This window comes from Typopeltis vanoorti, chromosome 25, assembly GCF_054136105.1.
Source record: "Typopeltis vanoorti isolate ZY-2024b chromosome 25, IOZ_Tvanoo_1.0, whole genome shotgun sequence".
NCBI lineage: Eukaryota > Metazoa > Arthropoda > Arachnida > Uropygi > Thelyphonidae > Typopeltis > Typopeltis vanoorti.
In genome coordinates this window covers 28647501-28665902 of record NC_143573.1, presented here as the reverse complement: position 1 = coordinate 28665902, position 18402 = coordinate 28647501, and the positions used below count along the sequence as shown (strand labels likewise).

The 18402-nt window shown below is 36.3% G+C and overlaps 1 protein-coding gene across 5 annotated transcripts in view; it reads left to right on the top strand.

Annotated features, from left to right (window-relative positions):
• Positions 1 to 18402, top strand: part of LOC150092623 (pumilio homolog 1-like) — a 328288-nt gene that overhangs the window by 277059 nt on the left and 32827 nt on the right. For all 5 annotated transcript variants that reach the window (XM_090414703.1, XM_090414704.1, XM_090414702.1 and 2 more), the window contains one exon: positions 11768 to 11905. In XM_090414703.1, the coding sequence (XP_090270829.1) occupies positions 11768 to 11905 (138 nt within the window). The remainder of the gene's footprint in view (positions 1 to 11767; positions 11906 to 18402) is intronic.

Sequence of the window (18402 nt, the reverse complement as noted above, 5' to 3'; positions counted from 1 at the left end):
TCTGTGACTGAGACAAAATATTATAAGCATTAAAACTAGATTTTAATCCTTTTGCTTGTCAGTATTTCATAAATTACAAGTGTTGTAATTTATCCTTGGTGGGTGAGAGAAGAGAGAGTGAGAACAGTTTGAAGGTGGTTCATAGATTAAACTTTCTTTGTTCTGCTGTCCTTTGAGGAAAAGTACAGCAACTCATCAGTATCTGGTTGAGTGATGCTAATATCGATAATTATATGGGTGGAGGCAGACGTGATTTTTTTGCTTAATTTTTTCCCAACAGAAGTAAATCAGTATAACAGATAAATATGTGGCACATAAAACTTTTAATCATAGTTTAAATTATAAATTACAGTAATGTAATTTTATAAATATATAAACTACACTGTAATTTATAAAATAAAAATAACTCTGAGTGAAACTGTCAAGATGTCAGATGAGTAGAAAGACTTGTGTTGGAAGCTCATGTTGGATTTTTATTTTAATTCACAGTTTAATTCACAACCGAAGACACTAATAAGAAAATAAATAATAATGTATTTATTTACTTAGTTTCTGATTTTTTTTGGTTTTCTACCCAATATCTTCAGAACATCAACATTTTGCCACAGTATGTAATCAGCTACAATTAGTTAATAGTGGGAACAGCTTAAAATTGTAATGAAAAAAAAACAAGAAAAAAAAACGCCTAGTTTTAATTGTGTCATCTATTGTTAGATACAGAGCGAGGTTGACAAGTATTAATTCAATCTTTAAATAACTGTCTCCCAGATTATTTGTCTAGCCATACTTGTTGAGGTTTGGGGAGTGTTTTAAAGCTGCTGCTGTTTTCAAAAACAATTTCTCTGGCTTGTAATGACAAATTGGGACCAGCAGACCTTGCTTTGGGTACTCTTTCACACAGGATTAGATGAAAGGAAGCAAAAATGTTAGAATTTGCTTTCTGCAATAGCAGGTTAGAAGACAGACTGCCCATGACTGTTCCTCAATTTCTTTGTGTAACCGATTTTGCCAGGAAAAATAACCTGCATTAACTTAAGTGACAATATAACTTAAATATGTTAACAGTGCCATCGAGGAAATTGGATTGTAAGAACTGATGGGTTTCTTGAATGAGTGTTAGCACTTGAATTAGCATATGTGAAACTACATCAAGATAAATCATTTCATTGCAACCAAATATAGATCTTTAATTTTGTCTTTGAAATCACTGCTGTTTTTAAGATCTAGGAATGGCCAGTAATTTTTTGAAGGTGGCTAGTAAGATATTTAGTTAGACAATATATGTCAGTATGATCATCTATACAATATAATGGATAACCTTCTTTCTGTACATTGCAAAGACCAGAGAAGATGAGTACAGTGAATCTGCAGTTTATCAGTAGGACAAAAGGTCCAAAACTATGAAGATATGCAGAAACATACAAAACTTCAGCTACATTCTGGATGGAGAGCCTGTAGAACAGAATCTGGAAATAGACAAGAGAATAAGCAAAGCTGATATGGTGGTTAACCCAAAAATATTTATATAGAATAATCGAGAAATCGAGCCAAAACACCTAACATAGCAGTATGCAAGACGGTGTTCAAACCAGTTTTAAGTAATGGATCTGAGAGTTGGATTAAAAATAAAGCACTTGATCAAATATTAGAGACCACAGATACGAGAGTTCTTAGAAAAATTAGAGGCCTGAACATATGGCATCAATGGTAGAATCATATTCAAGAATGTGTGAGCAGGGCTATTCTAAAACAGAATGGTCTGTTTAATCTAAACAGACCAAACAGAATAATCTAAACCAGTAGTTCTCAACCTTTTCCCACTTGTGTACCACTTCAAACCCATTCCTATAAATTGTACCCATTGTTTTTAAATACTGACACCTTTGTTCAATGCCTATCTTAATGTGAAATAGTCAAAAATAGTTAGTTGTTTTTCCACCATTGCCGATTATTTTTCGTATACTCCTGAATGTCCCAGCACGTAGCCCCAGGGTACACATACTATCGGTCACACAACAGAATGGGAGGTGAAAGGTTAGCAAAAACAGGTGTTGTTGCCAAGATTAAGGCATTTCTGACTGAATCCATCCATCCAGACCAAGGTCTGGGTGGATGGATTCAGTCAAAAATGCCTTAATAGAACAAAATGTTACATACAACAATATTGGGGTGCTGAAAAATAAGACTCGTTTGGAGGAAAATTTGTTGATAGGCGATTATTACTATATAAAGTAAAATCGTGTAATGCTGTCATAGTAGGCTGAACATCCCTTGAGGATACATATCGAAAATTTGCTGATTGTTTTAATTGGAGTCTACTGGTGATTATGCTAGAAGTAGGTCTCTCCTGAGTAAAATATTTGGTTTATCATGATACTCTGTAGCATTAATTAGAACCTTTATCAGCTGTAGTAAATACTACTATTGTTGTGATACAAAAAAAACAATGAGCTTGCACTTTTGAGAGGTATCTTCACATGAAGAGTTTTGCTATGTGTAATCAGCAGAGACCTGACTCAAAGCCAGTTAAAAATCATTTAAATAAATTATGGAGTAGGTTATTTTTGGGATACATCCTAAATGCATGATGCTAAAAATAAATATAAATAAATTATTGGATAAGGAACAGGAATGCAATGGATTCTGTTTAATTGGGCCACATCAGGAATAGCATAAATTGTCCAATTAAATGAAGTTGCATGTCAAGAGTTTAAAAATTGTATGTATATAGATAAATTTAAGCAGTTGATTTTAATTAAAATAAACTGCAGTTCTTAGCAATTAATGACATTATAGGAATTGATTGAGTATAGCCTGTCGGGTTTTTTTTAATTTATTTATTTATTTATTTATTGACTGCAATTAAACAAAATCGGTGCGGGTATTTAATGTCTATATAATATTGCCTTCCTACATGAAATAGTTCCTAATCCAGTAATAAATTGTTTAGCATCCTGGCTAGTTACTTGTTCAAGCTCGGGAGTGTCATCCTCACCACTTGTTCTTCTAATGTTTTCTGATGTTTGATTTCCTCCTTAAAATATTCATTTTCATAATAGTATTGAAGACTAGTAAAATTTTTTCTTGATTTCAGTTGTAATTCCATGTCCCAATTCATAACTCAGTTCTTAAAAAATTCAGATATCTTTACATTTTAAACCCATCATTCTAATCTCTTTAAAGCAATGTGCCAATTGAAAAATGTACCTAATTCACCTGTGATGCTATTAAAGAGTACTAATCGTGACAAAGTTGGTCTTTGAATTGGAAGAGAGAACAAAAATTAAAAATTCTTCCATTAACATCATAACAGAATATAAATCATGAATGTTCAGAAATGCTCTGAAAATCTGAAATTATAAAGTTGGTGCTAATGATAGTTACTATTGCTGTTGGATTTCTATTCAGGGACATGGACTAGTCATTATTAATGCTATGTTTCAACATTAAAAAAATGTGCATAAATTTTCATTAAGAGAGAACACACAAATCTAATGTTATTGCCAGTGATGATTTCACTCAGGTTGATCCCTGATTCTTGCAAATGAGGGAAATTCATCCTCTTGTAACTCCAGTTTAAAAAAAAAAAAAAAAAAAAAACTTTGAAAAATAACAAATTTCCAAAAGGTGTTATTATACAAAATCTTATACATGTAAGTCTTACATGTCAATATTTATTTCAACATGGCAGTTATCCCCTGTTATATTTACAATTTTTTTCTATGTGACTGTTTTTTATTTCAACTTTCTATCCCTCAGAACTCCAAGATCTCTAGTCTCATGTATTACTCCAAGCATAATCCCTAATGTAATACGCTGTTGGATTATCTCATGCCAAAGTGCATAACTGTACACTTAGTAACATTGAATTGATAGCCATTATCATTTGCCAACACATCTAGTCTATACAAATCACCCTGTAAATGCTGTATATCAGTAGCACCTCTGATTACTCTGCTTGTCGTCAGAAAACAGTTGAAGATCATATATCAGGATGCAAAAGAGAAGTCAGCCACCTCCACACCTTTTCTGAGATCCTCTTATGCTGAGAAGGTAGCAGTTAAGATGTCAACAACAATTTAAACTCGTATGTCTATTCCACCATCTGATAATTTTACGATCGTGAGTGCTTCTCTGTCAAGAGCATCAGTTTGCATGATGTATGGTCTCACTCCAGAAACAACTCCAAAAATGGTTCCATTTGATGAGAATCCACTTATGAAGAAAAGAAGAAAAAAAAATATGGCAGGGTTAACCACCAGATCCTCCCACAGAAAAAAATTGATTCTTCGGTATCCAATGAAAGTAACTTGAATTTACCCAGTGATCCTGACACATCCAATTATGAACTGGGTATTTTTCCAGAGGAAGAGATGAACACTAGTTGGCCATACTTCCCAAAATCTAATGAGAAATATAAACCTGATGAGGATAAGTCCTCAACCTTGAGGAAATCTAAACAAATCAAACATATATAGACAAGTCTATAAAGCCAACACAATAAGAAAATTTTTACAATGGCACTATTGTGGGTTTCCCCAGAATATTGATGATATCAAGTACCTGCTGCAGAAACAAAAACTTTTTTTGTTTCTGTCTGCAGGAAACAAAACCCAGTGAGGATCCCACCTTCAGGATTTGCCACTCTTGTATGCAAGGAGAGAACTGGAGATGGTTGTGCTCATGATAGAGCAGCTGTTCTCTTGGGCAGTCATACTTTTCCATCATGTCTAGCTTAATACTTCTCTGGAAGCAGTAGCGATTTGCCTGTCTGTGGGCTTTTTTTTTTTTTTTATATCACAGTATGTTCAATATATTTATCACCAAGTTATGAATTAAATGAATTGGAACTTAACATTCCAACTCCCTCAGCCCATACTCCTAATGAGTAGCTTTAATGGACATAACACTGTAGGGTAGTGCCAACATGAATAGATGATATTGTATCATTGAGTGAATGCTCGACAAAATGACTTCTCCCCTATTAATAATGGCATAAATACCTTCTTATAATCTGCTCTCCTGCCATTTTTCTACTGCTCACATGGGATGTCAAAGAAGACATGGAAACATCATGTCATAGGCCAACAATTGTAATTGTTAGGTGATTATTTTCATCCAGTTGCTCTGACTAGCTGTCTTTGCAAGGTCTTGGGAGAAAAAAAATAGTAAACATAAGGTTTCTCTGGTATTTAAAGAGCTTTGAACCATTTGGTTCATTTAGAAACATATGTAAGAGATGCTTTCCTGAAACAAGAGCGGTTTCAGTGTTCTTCAACATGAGAAAAAGCTTATGACACAGCCTGGATATATGGTATATTAAAAGACCTTCAGGCCAACTTTGCAATAATGCAAAGTTGGCCTGAAGTGACACATTCCTGTTTTTATTAAAAACTTTCTATCCAGCTGGGTCTTTCAAGTCCTACTAGAAGCATGTTATCTCAGCCATATCAAGAAGAGGCAGTCCTTCAAATCTCTATCCCAAGTGTGACCTCCTTTGCTATTAAAATGAACTGAATTACTGAATATCAGCCATGCCTCCTTGTGGGCTCATTGTCATTTGTTCAGGTTCTCTGCAGAAAAAAAAAACTGTGTGCACACTTCTGCCTGAAACATACTTTTCACCTCGATCCTAATTTAACAATGGAACAAACTATTACTCCAGTAGCACCTGAGTCCAAGTTCTTGGAACTCATTTTTCACAGAAAGCTAACATTCTTTACACACACATTTGTCATCTTCAGGAAAAATGCAAAAAAGGCATTGAATATCCTCTACAGAGTGGGGTGCTGAACAATGTTTCTTGCTCTGCATTTATTGCACACCTGAATGTCCAAAGCTTGATTATTGTTCCAGGTTTACAGTTATGCAAGGTAGAGCATTCTCTGGTGATTGGACCCTAGCCAGCAGTGCTTTCTGCACATCTCTCTTTCAAAGTCTTTATGCTGAATCAAATGAACCCAGTTTATCACGTAGATGAAAACATTTGTCTCTTAATTATGCCCTAAATCCCTTCCGAATCATCCTACATGGACTAGCCTCTTTTTTTCTATGTTGGGAGACTCAATATCACACATCAGATTGCCATTAAAGAAGCTATGAAAACTATTTTTCATAGCCTCTTTAATGCGTTGGCATGAACATTGACAACGTTGCCTGCTCTAAACAAACAGCATTCCTCCATTGCAGGCTTGCACCCATCCGACAACATCCCACTTTATCAATTACAGAAGTTTCATACACCCTCATCTGTTTTAACTTCAATTGTTCAATGCATACAGAGCAGTCTACTCTGATTTTGTACACATCTGTTCCAATGGTTCACGATCAGAGATCTCTGTTGGCTGTGTTTCCTAACATCTCCAACCAGATCCCTCTCAGTTGCAGTAATTATACAATAGAGTTGCATGCCACTCATGTATATCAAAGAAAACTCCTACCAAGAGTGTATCGTTTATACAGACTCTTTGAATTCTTTACAAACTCTCTCTTCCCTGCCATATAATCCAACACAGTACTTCCTGAGGTTCTCCCCCCCCCCCCCCATACAAAAAAAAAGACTTAATTTTGATGTTCAGTTGTTAGATTTTCACTGCATCAGAATAGAGAAATGACATCACAGATGCAGCTGCTAGATCAGCTCATTCTTTTTTGACATATTGTTTGTATACTGACTACACCTCGAAGTTAATTGTGCAATGGCAATACTCCTGGCAGGAAGCACTACTGAACAAATTGCATGAGGTTAATCTCAAAATTAAGCATTGGCCATCTAGTTTACATAGAAACAGAAGAGAAGTTGTTCTTGCTAGGCTCCACATAGGTCACAGTCATCTCACACATTCTTATTTATGTCTGACCAAGCCCTATGCACTTAGCCAGACTTGGACAGGTTGCATATCACTTTTAAATTTTTTATTCAAAGACATTTGATTATGGATTTGCTTATATGTAGATACTGCATTGTAGATATCAAACCTTGTATATGCATTGTATTTACTCATTTGTCTTCTTCATAATTTTGTAGATATATTTTATATTATTCATTAATTTATCTCCTTATAACTATTTATTTATTTACCTGTCAACACAATCCTCAAAGACAGGTGAGGCTCCTGTTTGTGGTGCAGGGGTGTCGGCCAGTGATATTACTGGCCCTTTTCATCCTTCCTCTTTTTCTTTGTGTTTCTTTATGTATTCTTGCTCTTCTTCTCTTGAGTGTTTTTTACTATCATATTTTCAGACTATCATCACTGGGATCCAGCACGAGGATCCTAGAAGCTTCAGTAGGACGGGCAGTCCTGGATGCCCCAGACAGAATCAGTTAATGGGCCTGTCTGCAGACAGGGTTCGGTGCTTGCTATAATGCTGGTATAGCATGCATGGTAGCCCTGGCTTTCCACTCCCAGCACAGTCAGTCAGTGCTTGCCAGAGAGCAGGCATTTGTGTGTGAATCTGTGGTTTGAACAAAAAAACCATTTGAGCATGAACTTTTCATTCTTAATTGTTTCTGGGGAACTGTCAAAATTTACATTTTACGAAATACAAAACATAAAAATCATATCAAGATGCAAAAGATATATGTGATACAAGTATAAATGTATCAGTTTTTCTTAATCATCCATGCAACGAGCGAAAAACTAATAGGGAAAATGTCACTCTTCTTTATTCAGAAAGGTTTAGAAGGACTGGCAGGTTCTCCCAAAACAGTTAAGAAACTATATTTTGGTGATGTCCTTCTAGAAACATCATGTTAGCAATATTTTGAAAAACTGTTCAGATCTACATCATTGGGTGGAATACCAATAAGTTACAGCTCATAAAACACTCAAATTTCTGTAAAGGAGTGATCTAAGAATGGGATTTCCTTGATGTTTCTGATGAGGAGATATGTTCAGAGATAAAAGATCAAGGGGAGACAGGTATGAGATGCAATCTGATCCAAGTGATGATTGCCTGGTTTCAACCAGAAACAAATTCCTTACCTTTTTAATACTGCTAAGCCTCCAACATCTGTTAAAGCAGAGTATCTCAATTGTAATGTTAGACTGTACATCCCTAATCCACTAAGATGCTTCAAATGTCAGAAATACAGATATGCTCAAACACCTGTGTCTGATGTGGTAGTAAAGGGCATGATACTTAGTCATGCTCTGCCAAGAAAGCTAGTGCAAACTGTCAGGGAAACTATCAAGCTCTTACTCCTGTGCTTATCAGAAGCAGAAAGATAAGAAAGAAATACAAAACATAAAAATCATATCAAGATGCAAAAAGAAAATTAGCCACCACTACGCCTGCTCTGAGATCCTCTTATGATGAGAAGGTAACAATTAAGAAAATGTCAACAGCAGCTCAAATTCATGTGTTGTTTATTTCACCATACCTGCACTTTAGTATTGTGACTTTGGATGTTTCGGAATTGCTGCAGTAGCCGTATGGACAATACAATCTATGACATACTCCACTGCTTCACTTTGATTGTTTCTCTGTTGAGTGCATCAATCACATAATGTATACTGTCATACTCCGAAAATGGTTCCATTTGATGAGAATCCACATGAAAAAAAAATTATGTCAGGGTTATCACCTAAGATAAACCACCAGGTCCTTCCACAGAAAAAATAGAATATTTCAGTACTCACTGAAAGCAGCTTGGACTTGCCCAGTGATCCTGATGCATCCGAAGATCTCTGGAAAAAGGGATATTTTTTCAGAGAAAGAGATGGACACTGGTCATCCATACTTCCCAAAATGTAATGAGAAATACGAACCCAATAAAGGCAAGTCCTCAACCTCCCAGAAATCAGAAAGAAGCCTGAACAATATGTGAATATTTGCAATAGAACTGTCATGGGTTTTGCCAGAATATTGATTGATATCAAGCACCTGCTGCAGGAAACTTATTTAAAACCCAGTGAGGATCTTACCTTCAGGAGTATCATTCTTGTATGCAGTGACAGAACTGGAGATGTCCCTGCACGTGGTGGAGTAGCTATTCTCATGGGCAGTAGCAATTTGCCTATCTGTGGGATTTCTAATCACAGTATGCTTATTATATTTACTGCCAGGCTCTGAATTAAATGAAATGGAACTCAGTAATCTCATAATGCCACTGCCCAACTCCTAATTGATGACTTTAATGGGCATAATACTTCGTAGTAGTGTCAACAGAAATAGACAAGGGTGTATCATTGAGCGAGTGATACACCCTTGTCTATTTCTGTTGACAAGGGTGTATCATTCGCTCAATGATACACCCTTGTCTATTACAATCACGCCTGAGAATATTCCAGGCTCTGAATTAAATGAAATGGAACTCAGTAATCTCATAATGCCACTGCCCAACTCCTAATTGATGACTTTAATGGGCATAATACTTCGTAGTAGTGTCAACAGAAATAGACAAGGGTGTATCATTGAGCGAATGCTTGACAAAACTCTCCCTTGTTGATAATGGCGTAAATACCATCTCATATATGCCTATTTGCTCTTATGATCTGCTCCTCCACCATTTTTCCACTGCTCACATGGGACATTGATGAAAACATATATGGAAGTGATGATTTTCCTCTCATCAGCACTGTGTCTTCACAGGAACCATGTCCTCCTACATGGAAAATGCACCAGGCTAACTGCAATACATTTTCCCATCTTGCAAATGTAATACTGTAGCAGTCAGCCAAACACCTGTTAATGAAGCAGCATAGTATACCACAGATTGTATTATCCATACAGCTACTGCAGCAATTACGAAACATCCCGATTTCTACACTATCCAAAGCTTTGGTGGAACCTAGAGTGCCAAGTAGCCAAGAAAGATCAATTTAGAGCATGGGATATATTTCGTTAGATATCCTTCAACAACAAACTCTTACAAAAATGAAGCCCCATAATTTTGATGTTCAATTATGTTGGATTCTCGGATACTTTGAACTTCAGGAAAATGACATCACAGATGCAGCTTCTAGATCAGCTCATTCTTTTTTGACACACAGTGTTTGATGGTACCATATACTGACTATAAACACTTCGTAAAATTGCGCAATGGCATTGGCAGTCTTGTGAATATAGAAACAGAAAAGAGGAAATTGTTCTTGCTAGGCTCCACATAGGTCATATTCATCTTACATATTCTTATTTGATGAGAGCTGATGACCCACTATTTGTCTGAAATGCAAATGCCTTCTCACCATTGATCATATTCTGGTGGAGTGCCAGCAGTTCATGCAAGGGAGGAATGACATTTTTACTCACCTGGCTGAGACCTATCACACTCAGTCAGATGTCAGACTTGGGCAGATTGCATGACATTTTTGAATTATTACAGAGGATTAATTTATTCACATGCATTTTATTTGCTCATTTACTTCTTGTAACTATTAATACCTTATATATATATATATATATATATATCATCTATCTATTCATTGGACATCATCAGATGTTGCATGGTCACTTAGATGCCCAGTGATGTGCCACACCAGTCCTCACCAGGTGGTCTTGTTGGATGCTTTTCTAGAGGCTTGAACTCTGGAGATCATTCATTCATTCCAGATACACCATCCATCCATCTCATTGATGTTCTACCCCTGCTTCTTTTTCCAGGAACTTGATCTTCTATTAATGTTTTGAGAAGTCCTCTTTCCATCCTTTCCATGTGTCCAAAGTATTTCAACTATCTTCTGTCAGTATCCTTAATGAGCCTTAAATTTCTGCCGATTCTTTCTATCACCCATCCATTTGTCCGCCTTTCAGTATATAATATCCTCAGCAGCTTTCTCATAAAACCACACCTCAAAAGCAGCCATCCTTTTCCTATACTTTATTTATTGCTCCTTATAACTATTTATTAATGTCTGCTGTAGATAACTATTTATCAGTATCTTTAATATGCATACATTTTATCTTATTCACTAATTTATCTCTTTATAACTATTTATTAATACCCTGTGTTATGGCACAGTATGACCTTTGCTGTCTTTGCATCATAAATCTCCAAACCAACCCATAGCAATAACAAAGGGTTATAAATTCCAGGAATAAATACATGACTATGATATATTAGGTGACTGTGCTGGAGTACACCATGCTAACATCTATGTTAATGCCTGACTAGTGAGCCAGTGCAAAATTTTGTAGATCCTGAGTATGACGTTTGCTGTGCCTGCATCAATAAGCCACAAACCATCCTACCAACTAACTAATGTTTTGTGTACTGTCTGTCAGCCAGCCATAGAATCACTTCATTGCTGTACTCTCAAATCTAGGATATTCTTGATTTCCACAGTATCGTTAAATATGTGCTTGAAGAATATCACAATTTATGTAGAGGATCCTTCTCCACCCCCCAATATATATATATATATAAAAAAAAAAGAAAAAGTGGTTGTAGCAGGGGTGTATGAGCTCATCTACCACAAGATGGTCTGGGTTTCAACCAACCACTCCTTTCTACATAGTAGGAAGATTTGTTTGTGGCAACTGCTCTCTGAAATAACAGTTTTATAGAAACAGTCTGCACTGACAGGGAGTGTGGGTTAGCTTAATAGGGAAAGCCTATATGCTGCTCATCACCAGCCCATTTTTATTATGTGAATAGTTTAACATTGCATTTCCTTTCTTAATATATTTTCCTTTCAGTCAGAAATTTGACATTTTTTTTTTTTTATTTTTAAATAGAATAAAAATATTCATAATGCTGTTCTTTGAAATATAATTTTGCATATAAACAAGTTTAATAGAAAATTGATTTCTTCCAATTTTATAGAAAGAAGTAGTGAAGGAGCTGGATGGCCATGTATTGAAATGTGTCAAAGATCAGAATGGTAATCATGTTGTACAAAAATGTATAGAATGTGTGGATCCTTTGGCATTGCAGTTCATTATCAATGCCTTTCAAGGACAAGTAAGTTTATAATTATTATATTATTATTTTGATTTTATTTTTCTTTACAAAGACTTTCAGTTATTATCCACACAGGAGTTACCTGTTGAAAAAATAAAGTTAAAAATGCATTTATCACTTTCTAACTTAGAAGTAAGTGTGAACATAATATCATGTTAACAGCATATGCTATATTGATCACCAGTTTTTTAGAGATCTGTGCCTAATACCTATGAGCCTCCATCCTTGATATACCATGGCCTGGCCTCAAAATGTTCTGGAAATGCTGTAGGTGCTATCACTGATTTCCTGCAGTTCATTGTGATTTGCAAGTAATAGGGTGTTTTAATTTTACCACCTCCTAAATGGATAGTAGGAATGAGATCTGGTAAGTAAGAGGAAAACAAATGCATTAAGGTTGTTGCCTGTTTGACCAAATGGATAGTTTCGACTCTTTCCCAAACAGTCTGCACGTTTATCTCAGTCAGTATAGATGAAGCTCTTTGGTTGAAAAATTTAGGTTTAAATCCCATCTAGGATGCGAAGAACCTTTATCAAGGCTTTTCAATTGGTGGTGAGTTAGCTGGTCTCATGGAGATGTTGGGTTTTTCGTACCACAACCAAGCAAACCAGACAGTACAACACGTCTTTGAGTGGGACTGTCATAAATGCAGTCCCACTCAAAGTGATGCAGTCATGAAACATGCCACCATACAGAAGACTAGAACCTGTTATGTGGTTTTCTAACGCATTCCTGGATGCTGACAATGTCAAGTTCTTTCCTAATATCCTCGTTTTTAATATGATATTGCCATTGATGCCATCTGTTCACGCCTCTAATCTTTCTCAGGACCCTCATATCTGCGGTCTCCAGTCTTTGGTCAAGTGTTTTACTTTTGACCCAGCTCTCAGATCCATAAGTTAAAACTGGTTTGAACACTGTCTTGTATACACTAATTTAGTGTTCCGACTAATTTCTCTCTTATTCCATATGAATTTATTCAATTAACTTCCTACCATATCAGCTTTGTTGATTCTGTTGTCTATTTCCATATTTAATTTACCATCTTCACTAAAAATCATGACTAAGTAGCTGAAATCTTTTACTTGTTCCACAACACAGTTGACATTTTCAACAATTCTACCTATTTTCATTGTCTTTGTCTTTTTAATGCTGACCTTCATACCATATCTATTACAACAGTCATTCGATTTAGTCGGCGAACCTTGCAAACTTGTAGCAGATTTATTTAGAAGTATAACATCATCCGCATAAAGCAAAGAGCTGACATTAACATCTCCAATTTTGATATCATGTTTAATACCACTTTCCTTCATAATGTGATCCATATTGATAATGAATAACAGAGGAGATAATGTACATCCTTGTTTCACACCAGATTTAACATTAAACCATCTTCCTGTGCTTCCTTCAATTCTAGCTGCTGACGTACAACTCAAATAAAGACTAAGTATTGTTTGATATAATGCCCCATTGACACCGTAACTGTAGCGTATTGAATAGCTTCTCTCTTGCCACCTTGTCATATGCCTTTTCCAGATCGACAAAACTTAAATACAGATCTTTGTTATATTCCCATGCTTTCTCAACTATTTGGCCTGAATCCAGCTTGTTCTTCACCAAGCTTTTCTTCCACAGTTCTCCTGAACCGTTTCTCAAGTATATTTGCATAGATCTTGCCAGAAACACTCAGTAGGGAAATAACTCTGTAATTCTCACATTCAGTTTTATTTCCCTTTTTATATATGGGTACAAGCTCTACTCCAATCATCGGGAATTTGTCCCTCTGTCCAGATCTTCTGAACTATGCAGTGCAGCCACTGTAAGACTTTTATACCACCATACTTCAGCATTTCTAGTTGAATATCTACTCCTGCTACCTTTCCAGATTTCAAGCCTTTGATGGCTTTTTCTATTTCAAGTATGAATATGTATTCCTGACTGCCTGTTGACCACTGTGCTATCACTGCTTATTTCATTTAGCAATTTTTCGAAGTAATTACTCCATACTTTTCTTATACCTTATCTTTTCTCCCGTTTTCATGTCACGTTTATCATCTAACTCCTTTTACATCACTCTTTCCTCCATTTCTAAGCTTCTTCAACAACCTCCAGAATATCTTACCACCTTCTTGATATTTATTTTCTATGTTCTTCCCAAAGTCCTCCCATGACTTTTGTTTAACTAGTTTTACAGTGTTTCACTTTCTTACATTTGTCTCTGTATTCTCTAAGAGCGAAAGCTGATTTATTTGCCAGAAACCTTTTATATGCTTTCTTCTTTTCCTTCACTGCCTCTTTAACTTCCTGTGTCCACCATGGAGTTCTGATTTTTATATCCTTGCAGACTACCTCACCACGTGCCTCTCTGGCTGAATCAATCAAGGTTTTCTTCAAGGCTTGCCACTGAATCTCCATGGTTCGGTTCCTGTTCTCAAACTCTTTCATTTTTTCTTCAATAATCTTTGTGTTTTAGTCTACAGTTCACATCTGAGAACTGCTCAACTTTTATTCGCTTTAAAACTTTCTTACATGTTATTCTTTTCAATGTGAAATTCAATTTTATCCTGCTCAAGACTAAATAGTGATCACTTCCAATTTCAAATCCTCTGTACACTCTGGTGTCCTGCACCAGGGAGAAGCATCACTATCAACAATAACATAGTCAATGAGAATTTGTGCACATTTTTATGTTGGAACATGGTGTTAGTAATAACCAGTCTATCTCCTGAGCAGAAATCCAACAGATATTTGCCATTATTATTAGCTTTGCTCTTTTCTCCAAATTTTCCCAGAATATTTTTGTATGTCTGACAAACATTTTCTACTCCGATATTTAGATCCCTAACAATAAGGGTCAAAGCTGTATAACTGAGAGGAGACCTCCACATAGCCTTTAAAGGAATGCGGAGAACCGACCAGGGCTTCTGACCTAATGTCCAATCCTCACCTTCTCGTGGTGCACCCTGTTGGGTATCTACTTTGATACTGAACGAACGAGGATGGGCTGGCAATTTGGGATTTAGCGGACCAAATTGTATTCTTATTGGTTAAACCAAAATAAAAATGATGGTACAACATGACAAAATTTCATGCCGGCTGGGGCGTCGCCCGGTTAAACAAGGCCCCCGTTGTTTTCGCCAGGGAACCAGGGCGAACAGCGAAAAGTCAGCTACTGGAACAAATCTGAAAACAAACCCCAACTCAACATCACCAGAGTTAAAGATCGGTACTATCAACGTAAGAAGCCTGAATGGCAAAGAAATGGAGCTAGCTGAGGAATTAGATAAGTACCAGATCGACATAATAGGGGTGACTGAAACAAAAAAGACCAAAACTGGTGAGATCTTTCTGAGCAATAAATACAAAATGTTATATTCAGGCAATGACAATCAAGGAAAAGAAGGAGTAGCCATAGTATTCAACACAAAATACGAGGCTAATCTTCTTGAATGGCAGTCAGTCTCAAGTAGAGTAATGTGGGCAAATATGAGAATGGGGAACTGGACAATGAGACTTATTTGTGCCTATGGTCCCACAGAAGGTTCTACTAAAGTAGAAGTGGAGGAATTTTTTGAGGCTTTAGAAAAAGCTACTGACACAATGAAAAAGGAAAAGTTGGTCCTTGTTGGGGATCTAAATAGTAGAGTAGGAAATGATTGTGAGACATACAAAAATATTTTGGGAAAATTTGGAGAAAAGAGCAAAGCTAATAATTACGGCAAATATCTGTTGGATTTCTGCTCAGGACATGGACTGGTTATTACTAACACCATGTTCCAACATAAAAATGTGCACAAATTCACATGGAGAGAAGAGGCTAGGAATAAGAAAAGTCTCATTGACTATGTTATTGTTGATAGTGATGTTTTCTCCCTGGTGCAGGACACCAGAGTGTACAGAGGATATGAAATTGGAAGTGATCACTATTTAGTCTTGAGCAGGATAAAATTGAATTTCATATTGAAAAGAATAACATGTAAGAAAGTTTTAAAGCGAATAAAAGTTGAGCAGCTCTCAGATGTGAACTGTAGACTAAAATACAGAAATATTATTGAAAAGAAAATGAAAGAGTTTGAGAACAGGAATCAAACCTTGGAGATTCAGTGGCAAACTCTGAAGGAAACATTGATTGATTCTGCCAGAGAGGCATGTGGTGAGGTTGTGTACAAAGATAATAAAATCAGAACTCCCTGGTGGACACAGGAAGTTAAAGAGGCAGTGAAGGAAAAGAAGAAAGCATATCAAAAGTTCCTGGCAAATAAGTCAGCTTTTACTCTTACAGAATACAGAGACAAATGTAAGAAAGCTAAACAGTGTGTAAAACTAGCTAAACAAAAGTCATGGGAGGACTTTGGCAAGAATATAGAAAATAAATATCAAGAAGGTGGCAAAATATTCTGGAGGTTGTTGAAGAAGCTTAGGAATGGAGGAAAGAGTGCTGTAAAAGGAATTAGAGATGATAAAGGTGAAATGAAAACAGGAGAAAAAGATATTCTTGACGTATGGAGTAATTACTTTGAAAAACTGCTAAATGAAACAAGCAGTGATGACAGCACAGTGATAAAAAACACTGACCAGGCATGCAGTCAGGAATACATATCCATACTTAAAGTAGAAAAAGCCATCAAAGGCTTGAAATGTGGAAAGGCAGCAGGAGTAGATGATATTCGACCAGAAATGCTGAAGTATGGTGGTATAAGAGTCTTACAGTGGCTGCACTGCATAGTTCAGAAAGCCTGGACAGAGGGACGAATTCCCGATGATTGGAGTAGAGCTCTCATAGTACCCATATATAAAAAGGGAAATAAAACCGAATGTGAGAATTACAGAGGTATTTCCCTACTGAGTGTTCCTGGCAAGATCTATGCAAGTATACTTGAGAAACGGTTGAGAAGAATTGTGGAGGAAAAGCTTGGTGAAGAACAAGCTGGATTCAGGCCAAATAGAGGCTGTCAGGATCAGATCTTCACTTTACGACAAATAGTCGAGAAAGCATGCGAATATAACAAAGATCTGTATTTAAGTTTTGTCGATTTGGAAAAGGCATATGACAAGGTGCCAAGAGAGAAGCTATTCAATACGCTGCAGTTATATGGTGTCAATGGGGCATTATATCAAGCAATACTTAGTCTTTATTTGAGTTGTGAGTCAGCAGTTAGAATTGAAGGAAGTAGAGGAATATGGTTTAATGTTAAATCTGGTGTGAGACAATGATGTACATTATCCCCTCTGTTATTCATTATCTATATGGATCACATTATGAAGGAATGTGGTATTAAACCTGATATCAAAATTGGAGATGTTAATGTCAGCTCTTTGCTTTATGCGGATGATGTTATACTTGTAAATAAATCCGCTACAAGTCTGCAAGATTCTCTGACTAAATTGAATAGCTGTTGTAATAGATATGGTATGAAGGTCAGCAATAAAAAGACAAAGACAATGAAAATAGGCAGAATCATTGAAAATGTCAACTGTGTTATGAATGGAGAACCTGTGGAACTAGTAAAACATTTCAGCTACTTTGGCACAATTTTTACTGAAGATGGTAAACTAAATATAGAAATAGACAACAGAATCAGCAAAGCTGGTATCGTGGGAAGTCAGTTGAATAAATTCATATGGAATAAGAAAGAAATTAGTCGGAACACTAAATTAGCTGTATACAAGACTGTGTTCAAACGAATTTTAACTTATGGATCTGAGAGCTGGGTCAGAAGTAAAACACTTGACCAAAGACTAGAGACCGCAGATATGAGAGTCCTAAGAAAGATTAGAGGCGTGAACAGATGGCATCAATGGCAATATCATATTAAAAATGAGGATATTAGGAAAGAACTTGACATTGTCAGCATCCAGGAATGCGTTAGCAGAGCTAATCTCAGATGGTATGGTCACTTAAATAGAATGGGAGAGGAAAGATTAGCAAAACAAGTGTTCTCTGCCAGGTTGGCAGGAAAACGACCCAGAGGAAGACCAAAATATAGGTGGATTGATACGGTACAAAGTGCCTTAGACGATAGAAATATAAGATCTGATAATGTTGGAGTCTTGACAAGTAACAGACTGATTTGGAGGAAAATTGTAGATAGGAAGTTAGTAATATTGTAATTTTTTCATGTAGTACTGTCATATCCTGTACACCCCTTGAGGGTACATGGCAGGAATTTGATGATGATGATGACAAGGATCAACTTTCCCTTTTTCATCGTGTCAGTTGCTTTTTCTGAAGCATCAAAAAATTCCTCCACTTCTGCCTTAGTAGAACCTTCTGTGGGACCATAGGCACAAACAAGTCTCATTGTCCAATTCCCCATTCTGATATTAGCCCACATGACTCTACTTGAGACTGCTTGCCATTCAAGAAGATTAGCCTCGTATCTTGTGTTGAATACTATGGCTACTCCTTCTTTTCCTTGATTGTCATTTCCTGAATATAACATTTTGTATTTATTGCTCAGAAAGATCTCATCAGTTTTTGTCTTTTTTGTTT